Source organism: Mustela nivalis (assembly GCF_964662115.1).
Source record: "Mustela nivalis genome assembly, chromosome: 2".
NCBI classification, from domain to species: Eukaryota; Metazoa; Chordata; class Mammalia; order Carnivora; family Mustelidae; genus Mustela; species Mustela nivalis.
Window position 1 is genome coordinate 47,252,912 of NC_139021.1, and position 18,332 is coordinate 47,271,243.

Below are 18,332 nucleotides of genomic sequence, written 5' to 3' on the forward strand. Positions count from 1 at the left end.
GAAATTTGGAAAACAGTTTGGCAAATTCTTAAAAAGTTTAACACACACTAACCACATGATCAAGATGCTCTACTTCTAGGTGTTTATTTAACTGAAGACAAACACCCATACTAAGACTTGTAGATGAATGTTTACAGCAGCTCTGTGTAATAGCTTAAAACAATCCAAATGTCCATAAATAGATGAATAGATAAACTGTGGTGTATTCATATAACACATTACGACTCAGGACAAGGGAAAAAAAAAAAAGAATGAACTACTGATAAACAAAACAACATGGATAAATCTCCAAATATCTGTGCTAGATGAAAGAGCCAAACGAAAAAATAGTATGTACTGTGTGATTCCATTTATACAAAATTCCAGGAAATTAAACTAATCTATAGTGAAAGAAAGCAGTTAGGTGGTTGCTTGAGGACAGGTTGGGGAAGAAAAAAGGAATACAAAGGTGCACAAGGAAACCCTTGGGAATGATGGATATGTTCATTATTTAATTGTGGTGATGGTTTCATAGATGTATACATGTGTCAAGACATATCAAATAGTGTAATTTAAAATGTGCATTTTAGGGGCGCCTGGGTGGCTCAGTGGGTTAAGCCGCTGCCTTCGGCTCAGGTCATGATCTCAGGATCCTGGGATCGAGTCCCGCATCGGGCTCTCTGCTCAGCAGGGAGCCTGCTTCCCTCTCTCTCTCTCTCTCTCTGCCTGCCTCTCCATCTACTTGTGATTTCTCTCTGTCAAATGAATAAATAAAATCTTTAAAAAATAAAAATAAAATGTGCATTTTATTGTATGTAAATTATGCTTCAATAAAGCTGTTAATCAGATATGCTATATATCTTCATTTGACAGTTGTCAAAATCTAGCATGACCTGCAAATATATATTGGAGAAGTATATATGTTGGACAAAATCCTTTTTATTTTTAAAGATTTTATTCTTCATTTGACAGAGAGAGACAGCGAGAGAGGGAACACAAGCAGAGGGAGTGGGAGAGGGAGAGGAGGCTCCCTTTTGAGCAAGGAGCGTGATGCAGGGCTTGATCTCAGGACCCTGGGATCATGACCTGAGTTGAAGGCAGAGGCTTAATGACTGAGCCACCAAGGCGCCCCACAAAATCCTTTTTTGAAGCATTTATTCTCCATTCTATAAATGGTACTATGTCCATATTATATCTATAATACATAGAAACCTCTTTATATCAACAATATATCATTAAAGTACAATAGGAAACATGGATAAAGACGATGAGCAGTTAGCTCACACCAACACAAATAAATACAAATAACCAATAAATGGATGAAGAAAAATTCAGCTCAAAAAGGAAGCAAAGATATGCAAATTAAAATAATTATGTTACATCTTTTGTCATTGTTTTATGAAACTGAATTTTTTTTTTAAAGTGAATGTTCCCTGCTAGGGGCAATATCAATTAGTTCCTTCTTTCCAAAAATAAATGTGGCTAAAAATATCAAGAGTACTTATATTATCTGTTCTCTTTTATATACATATCCCATTTGAAGGAAAACATCATAAATAACCAGAAATTTAATAATTTTTCTTAACTCAAAAATCAGGTTCTATTGCTTTCAAATAAGAATTCTAACTGCAAAAAAATTGAAAACCAATAGGCGCTAAATCTAAAATTATTAGATTTGTAACATCGAGTAGCAAATAGTAGAGAAGTAATGTGTTAAAATTTTAGCCACAATAATTACCTTTAAACATATAGAAAATAAATGTTTCAAAGAAAAATTTTTGCCAAGCCAGGCCTGTTGATAGGATCTAATACAAAAGAAAGAGCATTGAACCATATGCTGATGGAATAACTTGCTGTACAGCAAACCCAATGTAATGGCTCATTTTGAAACTAAACTCCATGCAGACCATGAGATAGGAGGTAGAGTCTCAAATCCACTGAGAACCATAAGTGAAAGTTGCAAACACATTACAGAATACTTACCACACTCTCTTTAGCCAAATCAAGGTATGTGCAAGCCACACACTTATCAGGTCAACCCTGAATATTAAGGAAACCAATTAAACCAGTGTTTTGCAAGAGTAAGTGTTTAATGGATGAGACAGGAAAGAGAAATAAGGAATTATGTTTCAAGCTTTTAAAGACCTCTCTGCAATTAAACCCAAGATTTGACATTTAGACCACAGTGACCATGCAGACCTACAGTCTACTAGAAACAATCAAATCTTTCAAAGAGTTTCTAGATATAGTACTACTTGGGCCTAGACTTGATTTCCTAAGTCTCTCCAAAACAGTTCTTTATGTCAGTAGATAACAAATCCCAGAGTACAAAAGCATTCTGCACATACATATAATGCACAATTTTATACATAGAAAACTAAGACATCTCGCTTGGTAAAGTTAGAACTAACTTTCAAGATGACTTTGTAAGTAATTACATTAAGAAAGCAAGTAATGTCCCTTGTAAAGCCATACATAAAATTTTTAAGAAAAACTTGCATTTTTGCAGAAATTTAAGAGAACAATTGTTACAAGAAATATTTTTAAAGTCCTTATATCCCATTGTCTTATTATATCTATAATATAACACATAATTTAAAAAGCCATTAGTCATTCCATTCTGATCTCTCTGTATACAATCTCTGCTTTCTATTACACTTACAAATCTAATATACTTACACCAAATACTTAGTAAAATATTTCCATAAAAAAAAATCTAACTTGAAGTACAAAATGAAATAATCACCCAAGGCAAGAAGTCACAGCTTTGACATTCACATCTCTGGTAAATAATATACATTTTATTATGGATATAATGTTTGTGTCATCCACAAATTCATATGCTAAAATCCTAAACCTCAAAGTTATAGTGTTAGGATGTGGGCCCTTTGGGAGATGAGTAGGTGACGAGAGTGGAGGAGAGGTGACAAGAGTGTACGAGAGGTGACGAGAGTGTCTGTGATACTGTCATTTCTAAGAAATATAAATTTGGTCATCTGAGTATAAATCCATAGTTCCTGGCTCACTGCTCCCAAAACCCTTGGAGTTTTCTTAATGTTAAGATTGACAAAGGTGTCCCTAGTTATTAATGAGGTGACTTTTGGACCCCACCTGAGAATAAGGGTTGGTTAATCAACCAACTACATGATTAAAAAGTTGGAACTTCCATTCCACACACACGCCCCATACTCCCATCCCTTCCATCCAGGGAGGGAGAGGGCATGGAGATAGAATCAATCACCAGCGGCCAATGATTTTAACAGTCATTACTTTGTAATGAAACCTCCAGGAAATCAAAAAGAACAGGTTCTGGAGAACTTCCAAGTTGGCGAACAAGAGGAGATTTGGGGAGAATGGTGGCGCACCCTGAGAGGGCATAGAAACTTCACACCCTTCCCATACACCTTGTCCTATGCACCTCTTTTGTCTGGTATTTCCTGTTCTATCTTTTTTATAAGTGATCAGGTAAGTAGCATGCTTCTCTGAGTTCTGTGAACCATTCTACCAAATTAATCAAACCCAAAAATGGAGTCATAGAAATCTGTGATTTCTAGTCAGTTGGTTAGAAGGGCAGGTAATTGTGGGGCTTATTAGGGATGGGGAGATGCAGTTTTGTAGGAGTGAACACTAAACCTAATGCTTTGTCTGGAGAGTGTCAGAATTGAGTTGAATTCTTGAACACCTTGCTGGTTGGTGTGGGAACCCCCACAACTCTACACATTGGAAACTGAGTCTCAGAATACCTAACTTAGTACTCTTAAAAAGAGACCCCAAAGAACTCGAACTCCTTCCTTCATGTGAGGACACCGCAAAAGAGCCATCTATGAACCAAGAAGAGGGACCTCACCAGACACAAAATCTGCCTTGATCTTAGATTTTCTAGTCTCCAGAATTGTGAGAAATAGATTTCTATTGTTTAAGCCATAGCCTATTGTATTTTTGTTATAGCAACCCAAATGAACTAAGACATCTGCATAGTGAAAAAAAATTTTGCAAGAAACATTGCAATAGAAGATATTTGCTTATTTTCAAATAATGGGACAGCATAAAAATATAACTTTTTAAAGTACTAGTTAATTTGTGACCAAATACTAGTTTCTGAAACTTCAGTATGAAAATATTACTGGCAAATTTGTAAACTAATGTAAATATATGATAGTTAATAGGCATTATTTATTAAAAAACTGTAAGAAATTTGCATATTCTTTCTTGAAGAAATAAAAAATGGAATGCATTGTTATTCTGAGATATTAGGAATCCTTTTATATTCAAATGTAGCAAGTACATAGTAAAATCTTTTGTATGAGAGCCTATCAAAATACATAAGATCTAAGATCATTTGGCAAAGGGAAGATTGACTTATACAATGTACCACATAGGACAGATTAAGTAATATGGATGGAATTTACATTTTTAACTCTATTTAGGCTTCACAACAATGATCCTATGAGGTTAATCATTGTGCCCATTTTATTTTATTCTTTAAATTTAATTTTAATTCCAGTATATTAGTTTAACATAAGTGTACATTAGTTTCAAGTGTGCAATATAGTGATTCAACAGTTCCATACATTACCCACTGCTCATCACAACAAGTGCACTTCTTAATCTAATTGTACCCATGTTATAGATGAGTAAATTGTATATCAAGAGATAGAAGTTTTCCCAAGATCATACAACCAGTAATTAGAGGAGTCCAGTTTAGAACGCAGGTCTTGCAGACTACAAACTTCAGGGGTTTCACAATATGTGTATTCCAATGTGACCTTGACTTTTACCCTGATAGACTAGGATTCAGTGCCTTACTCTTCTATTATATCAATCTACTGTCAAGGAGTTTTTAATTTCTGTCTTTTGCTAACTCATCTCTTAAACACAAATAACTCTCTTCATTTAATTCCAATCTTATATCCTAAATGATGATTGTTTTCTGTCAAAAATTTAAATTACTTGTAATATTCACACCATTCTTTATTAACCTATGTTCCATAAGTCAGTTTTTATCCAAACTCTGTATTTTTAACAGAATTAACCCCACAAAGTATTTTTCTCTCATCAGCATACAGCCTTAAAATATAATTTAAGATTATAATTTCTCATCTTATATGCCATCTCACTGGAAAACAACAGTGTAGGAACCATATTGTATTTGGATTTTAAGCAGCCTGAATCTAAAAAAGCAAAAATCCTCATGTCCTTCCAGGGAGCAATTCCTCTGAGTCATTCCTGAGAAGGGCTTTGCATCACCGCTCCACTGAAACATAATGATCTTCTGATGCCTCATTCCCTCAAAGGAAGCATCTTTAATTGCAGAAAGTAGGAGAAAACACAATTGGGCCAAGTTTCCTCAGAGGATCTTAAACTGCTTTTCACAGCTCATTTATAAGTTTGTCTCTTCTCCTACCCTTTCCAAGACCCTCACAAATATACATGCATGTTACTTTTCTTTTCGAAAATTAGTCATTTATAAAGAAACCAATTATTCTTACCAAAGCAATCCATAATTGCATTTTAAAAGCTGGTCACTGTTATAGGCAGTGTAATCAAATACAAACATGTGAGAGTATTAGATCATTTGTCCAGGATACTGACTGTTAGTGGTCAAGTTGAGCAAAGAATCTAATGTGCTTCCAGTACTATCAACTGAAAACTGCTCATATCTTGGGGCACCTGGGTGGCTCAGTAGGTTAAGCTTCTGCCTTTGGCTCAGGTCATGATCTCAGGGTCCTGGGATCAAGACCTGCTTCGGGCTCTTGGCTCAGCAGGGAGCCTGCTTCACCCTCTCCCTCTGCCTGCCTCTCTGCCTACTTGTGATCTCTGTCTGTCAAATAAATAAATAAAATCTTTAAAAAAAAGAAAAAGAAAAGAAAACTCGTGTCTTAAAAAAATAAATAAAATCAAGTTCTATATGTCAAACCAAACTCCCTAACACAGAATTCAGGCTACAGTCATCTCTCATCAAGACCAATTCCATACAGCCTCCTAAGGGTTACCCTAAAACTCCTACACTCACAGTCAGCTCTCCACACGTGACCTATTACTATTTAAATCACAATGTGTCACTCCCATTTTGTTAGGTACATCAAAATTCAAAACCTACAATGGCCTACAGGACTCTAGGTAATGATCTGATTCCTGGTTACCTCCAAAGTCTCATTTCCAACTTTTCCCTTCACTCATGCATTTTCATAGTACTGGCCTCCTTGCTAAAATTTTCTTTTTCAATTTACAAAACATGTTGCCATCCTGGGCTCTTGCATTGCCTGGAATGCACTTCTCCAAGATACTTGATTGCCTAGCTCTCTCTTATTTCATGAAATTATCTAATCAATGTTACCTTTCAAAAAAGATTTTCTGATCATTTTCATCATACCCTATCCCCCAATTCTGCATTAGTTTTCTTCCTAGCATTTATCACTCACTGACATAATAATACGTTTATTATCTCTCTCTCTCTCACATTAGAATATAAGCTCCCCTGAGGGCAAATATATTGTGTGTTCACCCGTCAAGTCCCAATACCAAGAACATTGCCAGAAACAAAATATTAAATCAGTAAATTTACTTATAAATTAAAATTCTAAGTCATGCTTTAGTTCATAACTTTTGATGTTTACTCATAATCCATCTCCCCCTCCTTCTAAAGTAGTTTCTCTTTTGAAATGCTATCCCTTTAGAAAGGCTATCATTTACCAATCGAATATAAACTCAGTAAAACTATCAATAAAAGTGCACTGCCCCTTCAGTATTTATCCAAGGGGTGGGTACAAAAACAAATTACAACAATCTGACTTCTTATCCCTGAACTACAGTGTGAACCTAAAAACTCCCAATCAAAAATACTCGTAGCTGAATGAGTCCAGTGTTGTATATTTTTTTAAGATTTTCTTTATTTGTGTGAGAGAGAAAGAGAGCACAAGCTGGGGGAGGGACAGAGGGAAAGGAACAAGAAGACTCCCCACTGAGCAAAGGAGCCCACTAGGAGGCTCAATCCCAGGACTTCAAGGTCATGACCTGGGCCAAAGACAGACACTTAATTGACTGAGCCACCAGGTGCCCCAAGTCCAGTGTTGCATCTTGAGGAGACATTCAGAGGTGCTCTAGCTCATATCATCTCCAGTATCTCGTAGTTCTTCTATTTGGGGAGCTACCCAATATTCTTCTATAGGTTTCCTGTCTTTCCCCCGTCTTTTGTTTGTTTGTTTGTTTGTTTGTTTTAACCAGAATTGATTTCTGTTGGTTAAAATCCAAAACCTTAACTAATAAACATTACAGGCTTATATTCAATCCAATACAACTTAAAACAAAAAATTTAACAGAAAGTCTCCCAACTCTTTTTTCTATCTCTTATCTTTCCCTCTCAGTCTGTTCTTCACACACACTTCCTAATTACACAGCATCTTTTAGTTACTCAAACCCCCACCTCGCTGAAGACATCTCCCAGACTTGCCATTTCTAATGATTTTAATGTTTCAAAATCATTTATCCTTCCTCTCACATAGCACTGTTTACTCAAAGCTGCTGAATTAAAATGGAAGGTAAGTAATCAATATGATTAAACCAAATCTCACCAAATTACCAATAAGCAATAGCTGCTTCTTTTTGAGAGAGAGAGAGAGTGTTATGTGTGTGAGCATGTGTATGCGGGGTGGTGTTTAAGAGGGGCAGAGAGAAAGAGAGGGAGAGAAAGAATCCTCAAGCAGCCTCCACACTCATAATAAAGAGCCCAATAAGAGACTTGATTCCAACCCCCCAAGATCATGATCCCAGCAAAAATCACAAGTCAGATGCTCAGCCAATAGAGCCACCCCGGTACCCCTAAGCAAAAGCTTTTTAATCTTCCAATGCATATTTGCATTTCTTTAAAAAGAGGCTACTATTACTCAAAATTTATTTGTTAAAATTTTAGTCAGGATAACAAACTGAAGAATTTTAGAAAGTAGATAGCTACTTTTAAAAATGTGTTAAATCACTTCAGGAAGGAAGCCCATCAATCTGATCATGGTTCAGTTAGAGATAAAGTGGGCTACAGAGGTGACAACTTATCCATCAATAAACATAATTTTAGTTAAAGTACTTTATCTGAGTACATAAAGCACACAGCCCCACTGCATATGTGATTGAGTCACAGAGACTTGTGATGTTACTAAATATGGCTAACATATCCTAAGACCCTCTACTCATCCCCCCCACCTGAGTTTTTTAGGGATGGGGGCAAAACCAACATTAATTTCTAGCCAATATAATATGACAAAGGTGATGGAATATACATGTTCTTGATTAGGTTATATAAAAATTCACCTTAGCAGAATAGGAGAAAGAGAGAATCTCCCTTGCTGGCTTTTGAATATGTAAGCTTCCATGATGTGGGAAGGTCTGAGGGATGGTGATTCAGCAAGGATCTGCAGGTCTTTAGGAGATGAAATGGGTGCCTATCTGAGAGGCAGGAAGGAAGTAGAGACCTCAGCCCTACAACTACAAGGAGCAAATTCTGCCAACACTTACGAGCTTGGAAGAGGACCTCATGCTCCAGAAAGGAATGGAGCTCCACAAACACCTTAATTGAAACCTTGTGAGAGTTGCTGGAGTTGGGGGGTGGGGGTGGCAGAATGGATGGGGTGGCTGGGTGATGGACATTGGGGAGGATATGTGTTGTATGTATTGTGGAGAGTGCTATGTATTGTGTAAGGCTGATGAATCACAGACCTGTACCACTGAAACAAGTAATACATTATATGTTAATAAAAAAAAGAAACCTTTTGAGATATGAGCAGAGGACCCAACTAAGCCTTGCCCATAAAGATGATAAATGGATGTTGTTTTAAGTCACTATGGTTATGATAATCTGTTATACAGTAATGGAAAATGAATACACTAGTGCACCAAGAAGACAAGAGGATAAAAACATATCTGCAGAAGAATAAATATAGATTATGGACTAAGCACATGCACTGCTTTTACTGACTAGTTTATTATATCGACTTCAAAGCACTAATATGAGAATGAATCAGAATTTTTATGTATAAAAATTAAAGCCTTTGTGAACATTAAACATAAAAGTGAGTTCCCCTCTCATATACTCTGCCCTTGTAACTCAGTGAGTGACACAGTCCCACCCATTGGTAGCTGTCAAGACCTGCCACCTTCATTTTGAAAAGTCATATGTGGCCAATTCTGAGCCACTGCAAGGAGGAGCCTGGAGTACTTCAAGATCTCCTCTACCTACCCACACATTCTCTCACATGTGAGTGAGGGAGTGGGTTCTGGAAATTGCCACTCTCCCAACATCTACTGTGTAGGGTATTTGTAGTTTTATTGTTAAGTGGACTTCATGAAGGTCCACTTAAGGATGCGGCGGTAGATTCTTTGTCTATTCCATCTTGTGTTTGGATAGCCTTCAACCATAGTTCCTGCTCAGTCTTGCTAACATAGTACTGGGTTTTTATCCATTTCTAATTTCTATCCTACCTTCAGCCTACATTTACTTCTTAGGATTTTAACACCGTGCCAGAGAATCGTGTCACTTGAGCTCCTCCTGCATTTTAGACAGAACCTATGTCATCTGGGAAGTGCCACTTGTTATTTTCAGAAAGACAGAGATTACCCCACTGAAAATCCTGCAGCCCAACACAATCTGAAATCAGCAGTGGGTGATTCACGGGTTTCCAGACATTTAAAATATTTAATCAATGCCATTTTTGTCAACATTATGTTTTAATGGAATGCAAGTGGCTATAGCTCCAGTAACTTTCAGTGCTTTAGTGATTTTCTACCAAAGTATATTTTTAGCATAATGACTGAACCCATTCTCATTAAATCTTCTATTTCTGCAGCTTACCAGTTTAATTATACCCCTGTATGACAGGTGGTTATGATTTCCTTCTCTATAATTCCCTCACAACTCCCTTCTTATAAGGGGTCTAGTATTTGCTGTGTTTATTTCATTGATGTTGTTCTAAGTAAAAGTATCAGAAATCTGACTATTCTTGAATTTCCTGGAAGTTCTGACCATATTTTCTCAAATTTGCAGTGTTAATTTTTTTTTTTTTTCAGGTAGGCTCCACGCTGGGCATGAATTCAGGACCATGAGATCAAAACCTGAGCTGAAATCAAGAGTCAGCTATTTAACCAACTGAGCCACCCAGGTGCCCCTGAAATGACAATTTTGAAGAAGAGTGCTTCTAGTATAGAATTCTTAGTGTATTCCACCAAACATAAATGCCAGATTTTTGGTTTCTTATTCCATGCTACTGGTTTTTATTTGGGGCACAATTCTAGTCTTGACACTTTCTCTTCATTTTATTCTATTATCACAGTTTCTTCTCGTCTCATTTCAACTTTAATTTTACTTACAAATGCAATACCAACCCTGGAAACCAGCCTCCACCTAAATTTAAGCCCTCCTTTCTCCTTCTCCTCCTCTTCCTTCAGGAATGTGTCCCAATCATAGTACAATGTCTTCCGAGAAATTAAAAAGAATATGAGATAAGTTTATCTTAAAGCCTCTGTGATGGAGAAGATAGTTTAAATGCTGTGAAAAGATGACAAGTAACCATAAGCTGATGAAATCTTAAACATAATTTTGATTTAACACAATCAGTAAATAACACCTATTTTGCTTGCAACATAAAATTAAAATGTGCCACAGTTGGATATATTACCAATGTATCCATGATATGCCATGAAGATGGAACTGATGAAGACTCCATTCATCTAGAAACAGTCTTCAGTATTTCTACCTCTCCTGAATCAATCACTAATGGTAGAATACAATTAAAGCACACTTACCCAAAAGCAGCTAACTTTAAAAAAAAAAGTAGAGCTATTCAAAACTATTATTCAACTACAAGAAGTAATATATTAAAAATACTTACAATTTCTTTAAAATATCCAGGAATTCTACAATCTCTTCTTCAAATTTTTTGGGCTCATATAAAGTAAGACCACCACGTGCTATTTTAACATGGATAGCTATATTGTGAGAATCATCACGTTTTGGGGGTTCATATTCTACTGTCTCTTCGATAGATTTTCTGAACAAAGGAACATAACAGATTATGGTGTTGCATATTGTACAAAATGGTTGACATGAACTCTTTACTGTCAAGACTACAAAGGCACTGTTGTAAGATAATTTGGCATTTTAATAGTGTATGCCTTTTCAATGCCTTACTTTTTTTCCCCCAATCATCAGCGTTACAGTTAAATACATCATTGTTAAGCCTCAACACGGACATACATAAAATATTTTCTACATACAGAACTTGGTTATACATATTATAACTGTCTTAAGTGATTGGAACATGTTTTGTAACTAAGTGTACATACTTTAAGGAAATATTTGAAGTCAATGGTTAACATCCTTGTCTTTATAGCTATATACTTGTTTTTTGGGTGTAAACTTAATACCAACAATAAAAGTGCTTTTTAAAAACTTTTGTTTCCAACTAGTAAATTATGAACATCTTGGAAAGCATCCATTTTTCTTTATTCTTATGCTACAGTATGTCATACACCCAAGTCCCCAGGAGATGTATAATTGAATGACCATTCTCCATTCATTTTTTTAGCTCCACGCATTCCTATCAAAAAGTCACTAAAAACTCTAAGAGCAAAAACTAACAAATGCTGTCTATCCTTAAGAAAAAACAATGTGCAGGAGATAATAAAAGCCAAAATTATCATAGATTACTGACCTGTATTATATACAAGAGAATATAAAAATCATACTTAAATATAAGATAAAAATTAATTGGAATAATAATAACAGTAAATAATCACATCAATGTCTAATGCATACTTGAGTTTTTATGCTAGTTGTTTTGCTAAACATTATATATACATATCAATATTAACTATGTGAAATAAGCAATATTATCCCTTACTGATATGATAAGGAAATTTCAGGTTAAAGGGTTTATATAATTTCTCTTAACACTCATAACTAGTAGAGCTAGAGTTTCCTTAATATCTCTGAAGTTTGCAGATATTAAAATGTCAGTAGTAAAACTTACTTACTTGATGTATACAGAAATGAGATAGCCTAGCATAACTTACAAAGATAAAATTAAAAGTCAAAATCCATTTCTCTTCCATTCCTTTTGCAGAAACTCAACTATTCCTCCAGACCTGGAACACCACTTAAAACTCTATCCCTAGTTACTCCCATAAATAGTAAGCACAGTAAAACTCAACAATGACAAGAATTCAGGTACAAAGCAATTGGCTTTCCTCCACCCAGCCTGGATGCTAAAATGCAAAAAGAATGAAGTTTTTATATTCTGGAGAAGAGAGGTCCATGGACTGGAGGAAAAGTGGGAGGTAGATATGGCCGACTTTGTGGCAGGAATGTGGGAAGTGAGTCTCCATTGGACTTAGTATTCTTCCAGTCCAAGTTCATCTTATTTGTCCAAGTCACATGGCTCCTAATTTCCTACTTTGTGTTGGAAATCTCAAGGCAGCCATAGGATTCACAATAGTCCCCAGTGACATTTAAGCTTCTTAAAATTAACCAGGAGCTACTAAACCAACAAAAGCAATAGGAACAAATATGTGGCCATACACATTAATTGATTAATTGATTAAATTGTGCTCTATGCTCTTCAGGAAATGGTAGAAAATTATCCTCACCATTATATAGTACAACTAGTAATAATACAATATATATAGTCTAAAAAAATCAGTCATACAAAATGCAAAAATCATTTCATGAGAAGTTAATAAATTGTACAAGAAGACAAGGCAAGTGAGAGTATGGAAGGCCACGGACGTGATTCAGCTTTTTTTCTGGAGAGCTATGTTGGTGATCTCAGACTTCTGCATCTCTCTATATTCCATGATAACCTGTACCTTTAAATTTTTTAAGCAAAGTTTAGTATGGGGTAAAGTCTCTGATACTCATGGGTTTAGCTTGAAAACTGAATCCTTTGTGTTATTCTCAGGCCTCTAAAGATTTTTTTCATAATGTCTTAGTCATTATATGTTAAGATTGTGCCAAGACACGCACTATTTGTATAACTATGTTGTGTGTGTGTGTGTGTGTGTGTGTGTGTGTGTGTAAAATACAATGCTTCTGTATCTAATATGTTTAGGATTCTTTTACCCTCTAATCTAATTTGACAATTCATTGGGATTGTACACAAAGACTTGTCCCTTTTTCCTCAATGATTAGCTGCTTTACTGGTCTTTTTTCAATTGATCATCTTAAGGATTCTTCAGGCATTAGACTAAAAAGGTATATATAAAACTATTTAGAAAGAAACATACTGCTTTAAGTGGATGTATTTTTTTAATTGATAATCAATGAGCTAAGGACCCACCTCAAGAAGGGAGAAAAAAAGAGCAAGGTATATCCAAAATAAGTAGAAGTATACAATAAAGAAAGAAAAATATCTCTTAAAGCAGAGTAATAAACAATACCAAAACTTGGTTATTTAAAAATCTAACAAACTTGGAAAAATCAGATCTACTGCACTTAGCAAAAAATTGTTCAAGAACAAAAAGAGAAAAAGTAGAAATAAATATCAGGAATGAAAAAGGAGATTTCATCACAGATCTCAGATATAAAATTATCATATTATGGATAATTTCACACCAATAAATCTGTAAGCTTAGAATGAGATAAATCACTGTAAAAGTGCAAATTACCAAACTGATACAAGAAATAGAAATTTTAATTGTTCTAAATATTTTAAAGAATATAACTAATAAGGGGCACCTGGGTGACTCAGTCGTTAAGTGTCTGCTCTTAGCTTAGGTCATGATACCCAGGTCCTGGGACTGAGCCCCATACCCTGCTCAGTGGAAAACCTACTTCTCCCTCTCCAACCCCCACTGCTTGTGTTCCCCTATCTCACTGTGTCTCTGTCAAATAAATAAACAAAACCTTAAAAAAAAAAGAATATAACTAATAAGTAAAACTCTTTCTGCAAAGAAACTCCTGATCAAAATGGTCTTAATGATGAATTCAAACTTTTTTTTAAAGATTTTATGTATTTATTTATTTATTTATTTGACAGAGAGAGACATAGCAAGAGAGGGAACACAAGCAGGGCGAGAGGAAGAGGGAGAAAGCAGGCTTCTACTGAGCAGGGAGCCTGATGTGGAGCTCGATCTCAGGACCCTGGGATCATGACCCAAGCCAAAGGCAGATGCTTAACAACTGAGCCACCTAGGTGCTCCAAAACTCTTAATAAATAAATAAAGCCAAATACTTTTAGAAAATACAAAAGACAGTTATACTTTCCAGCTAGTTTTAGGAAGCCAACATAGCCTTAATATCAACACCTGGTAAGGATATTACAAGAAAAGAAAATTATAAGCCAATATCACAATATAGATGCAAAAATTCTAAGCAAAATACGAATAAACAGAATCCAGTAATAATTTTAAAAGAAAGTAAAGCATAGCCTACTTGACACTATACCAGGAATATTATTTCAGATATGTAATTCAATACATTAATGGAATAAGAAAAATTATGATTATCTAAACACTTCATATGATATAATATTTATGTATAATATAAAATCCTACAAAACTAGAAATAATGAAGTTTCTTAATATGACAAAATTATTAATTCCAGCTTTGTCTCTGGAATTAGAAATAAGGCATTTATCCTGCTTTAACCTATTCAATACAATAATGGAGGTGTTGGGCATTAAAATACAAGTAAAAAGTGTAAGAACCAGAATGTATCAGTAAAACTGTTATATTTTTGTCAGATAACATTATAATTATTAATGACATTATTATTAATGACATGGCATTATCATTATTCTAGAATCTACAAATTTCATAAGAGAACTTAGTGAGGTTGCTAGGGAAAAGTTCATTAGACAAACAATTGTATTTCTGCCTTTATGTTCCTTACTACCTTTTTTTTTTTTCTTAATGCCACTTACTCCATTTTATTGCAATAAAGTCAATGTATACATATTTCAGCAAGGAACACATGATATCATCAGTCATCAGTGAGCATGGTTTCAAAAGTCTCCCCCATTTCCTCACAGGACACATACTTGGCTTATAATGATGGTCATACACCTACTTAAGATAAGGTCCTATCATGTCTTGGAAAGTCCTACCATGATCAGGACTTCACCCATGCAACTTCTGATGCAACATGTAATATTGGCCATCATTGGACAGGGCCAGCCAGGTATCTCCTGGGCAACTAGGTCTCAGGACAGTCTGGCTTAGCCAATATGTTCCTTACTACCCAATGCAGGAAGGCACTAATAGTATAATCAGTCTCTAAATATGTTATTGAAAGCTAATAAAAGTGATATAAAGAATTTATATATGTTGTGAAAAACAATCACAGGGTTCTTATAAGAATGTAAACATGTAGGAAAAGATAATGTCTCTCACAGAAAGATTTAAACTGAGACATTCAAGATGAAAAGAGTTACAAAAAGAATATTCCTTTTTTAAACAAGGACGTACATGGAATTTTCCTGCCGAAGAAATTTCTAAAGATGCTAAATTCAACTCAAAAATCTATTGACCATGTCAAATAGACATAGACACTATAAGACAGATTAATATCTTCTAGTAATCTTTCCATATTTTTGTAATCATTACATCTAATTATTTCTGAATTAATTTTTACTCAAGGTAAATGATAGGGATGCATGAAATTATCTATAGAATTGGATAGTAACCATAATGAGCCAATAATTAGGCAATTCTATTCATTTCTCTGCTATTAACTTTTTAAAGTTTTGGCATTTTCTCTATTGATTATTAAGTTAAAAAATACATAATACATTGTACTTTTAAAAATAACAATAAAACAGTGTTAGTGTACCCACTCAGATCTTTATAAAGTACCTATGGCACTATACAACTTCTCCTCCATGGACAGATGTAGCACTCACTCCAGAGATAACCACTACCCTGAATTTTGTTCCTTGGTCTTCATTATACAGATTAATCAAAAATGTATGCATCCCTTTAAAAACTTAATTTTAATTTTGCATATTTATTTTTGCACTTAATATAAACGAATTCTTAAGCATTCTGCAACTCACTTCTTTGTTGTTATTGTTCAGCACTGTGTTTATGAGACTTAATGACTATCTTTCACTCATTTTACTGCTATCTAAGATTTCGTTATGTTTATATATCACAAAGGGGATTTTCTATTCCCATTTTCTCATCTGTGGGCAACTGAGATTTTGTTTCCAGGTTTGTTTTGCTTTCTGTTGGTTTGCTTGCTTTATACAAACTTGCCTACCATTACTAGTCTTGTATATACACAACTTTTCCAGGGACTAGACCCAGGATTAGAATGTTTAAGTCATAATGTATTCATCCTCAATTATATTAATAATTAGACAAATTATTTTCTAAAATGGCTAAAACAGTAGTCCAGGTGTAAGTTTCAGTTGCTCTACATTCTCACTGCCACCATGATATTATTAAATTTTTGACTTTTGTGAATCTAATTGTAAAATATTAATCATGTTTCCTGCACTTATTAAGTTATATAGACCATAGGAAATCACTGTTATTTAATTCCTCAGTAACTGTAAAGAGAAAAAATATTATTTAAAAAGATCAAAATATCACTAAGATATGATTTCCCTCTTTTTGCTGTGTTGAAGTTTAATCATGCAAAAATAATGATGGGTAAAACTATTTGCAACTAAGCATGATTCAGAGTAATGAGATCAAACTATATTAGAAGTCACTGAATTCTTCACTGCCACACACTTGCAATCTTTAAAAAGCCAGAAAAAATATTAATTTTATTAAAACTCAATCCTCTAACCCTGAGTACACTTTTTTTGTGATATTCTGTGTGACGAGATGAAAAGAATAAAGAATTTTTGCAGCATTTCAAATGGATTCTTTTCTCAAAAGTGAGCTATTACCTGATTTGTAAGCTAAACTATCCACTTTTTTCACTGCACTTCATATTTACTTGAAAGAATAGCCAAAAAACAAATGATAATAAATGACTTTGATGTTTGGAATATATTTTCTCAAAAATGAGTAAAGTGCAGTTGTCACTTCAAATATACAGTATCTGTCACTTATGATAAAATTCAAGCTTTCAAGTAAAATTTGATTTTTGGAAAACTTGTATCCACGTCTGTAAACTTGACAAATTCCTAACACTTCAGCCTTTTCTGATGATTAGTGATGTTATTAAAAACTGTGATCTTCATATATTGCATAAACATGTCAACATTTTTAAGATCTGTATAACCCAGTGAACCAATGTTTTCTAAATGGCCAGTGCATATTCCACAATCATGCACTAGTAAAATAATAGTTTTATGCAACATCATAGTTTTTGTAGCTATCATTGTTTTTAAATTGGCCATATTAAAGACCAAAAAAAAAAAAAAAAGGCCTCAAAACATTTAGTATACATTATCTCAGTCAGTCCTCCAACATGACTATAGAGTACGTATTATTGTCTCCATTTTAGATGAAGAGACTAAGAGTCAAAGTTTTAGGTAATCTTGCTAAGGCAACGCAATTGCCAAATTGCAGAACAACAAACCCAGATGTGAGTAATCCAAAGGCCATCAGAACAACACATTGCAATCTGTGTATTCTTGTATTATAGGTCTTACAAACTTTTTTTAAAAATCATTTCCCAGGGCGCCTGGGTGGCTCAGTGGGTTAGGCCTCTGCTTTCAGCTCAGGTCATGATCTCAGGGTCCTAGGACAGAGCCCCGCATCAGGCTTTCTACTCGGCAGGAGCCTGCTTCCTCCCCTCTCTCTTTACTTGCCTCTCTGCCTACTTGTGATCTCTCTCTGTGAAATAAATAAATAAAATAAAATAAAAAATCATTTCCCCAAATCTGTAACTCCATCCCCCACTTTTCTGTAAATCTTATAAATTTTACTAGGCAGTAGTTAGAGCCAGAGTAAAATATGAGGATTCTCGGATCCTTTTTTTTTTATATATAAATAAGGTCAGCCTGACTCATAAAAATACAAATAAATACAGTCACTTTAAGTGTACTATGTATACTCCATTTATTAAGCTTAGCTTAATTATCACTAATGACAAACCAGGGAAATAATTATGGGTAAATGCCATCCCCAAGATACAAGTTCATAAATTGCAAGCTTTGTCTTATGCTGTACAATAGTGCTGACTTTGTCCTACACGTTGCCAACATATCCAAAGTTACAACTGAGGATTCAAAGGCAAGTTCCATTATGTACTCTTGACAGCAAACATTGGAATCCTGTCATCTCTTATAATATAAGAAATAATATTTTAAGATTAGACAGAGGTAAGCAATATTTCTCTAGTTTCTACTAAAAAAATGTCTATGCCAAACTCAAAGTCTCCTCTTTTCGTTTCCAAAGAGCAATAGAAAAT

General features: G+C 34.7%; 1 protein-coding gene across 1 annotated transcript in view; it reads right to left on the reverse strand.

The window, feature by feature from the left end:
* The window catches only part of CNBD1 (cyclic nucleotide binding domain containing 1), a 511,440-nt gene that overhangs the window by 445,002 nt on the left and 48,106 nt on the right, over positions 1 to 18,332 (reverse strand). Inside the window, exon 4 of the mRNA XM_082722613.1 lies at positions 10,854 to 11,012. Coding sequence (XP_082578739.1) covers positions 10,854 to 11,012 — 159 coding nt within the window. The remainder of the gene's footprint in view (positions 1 to 10,853; positions 11,013 to 18,332) is intronic.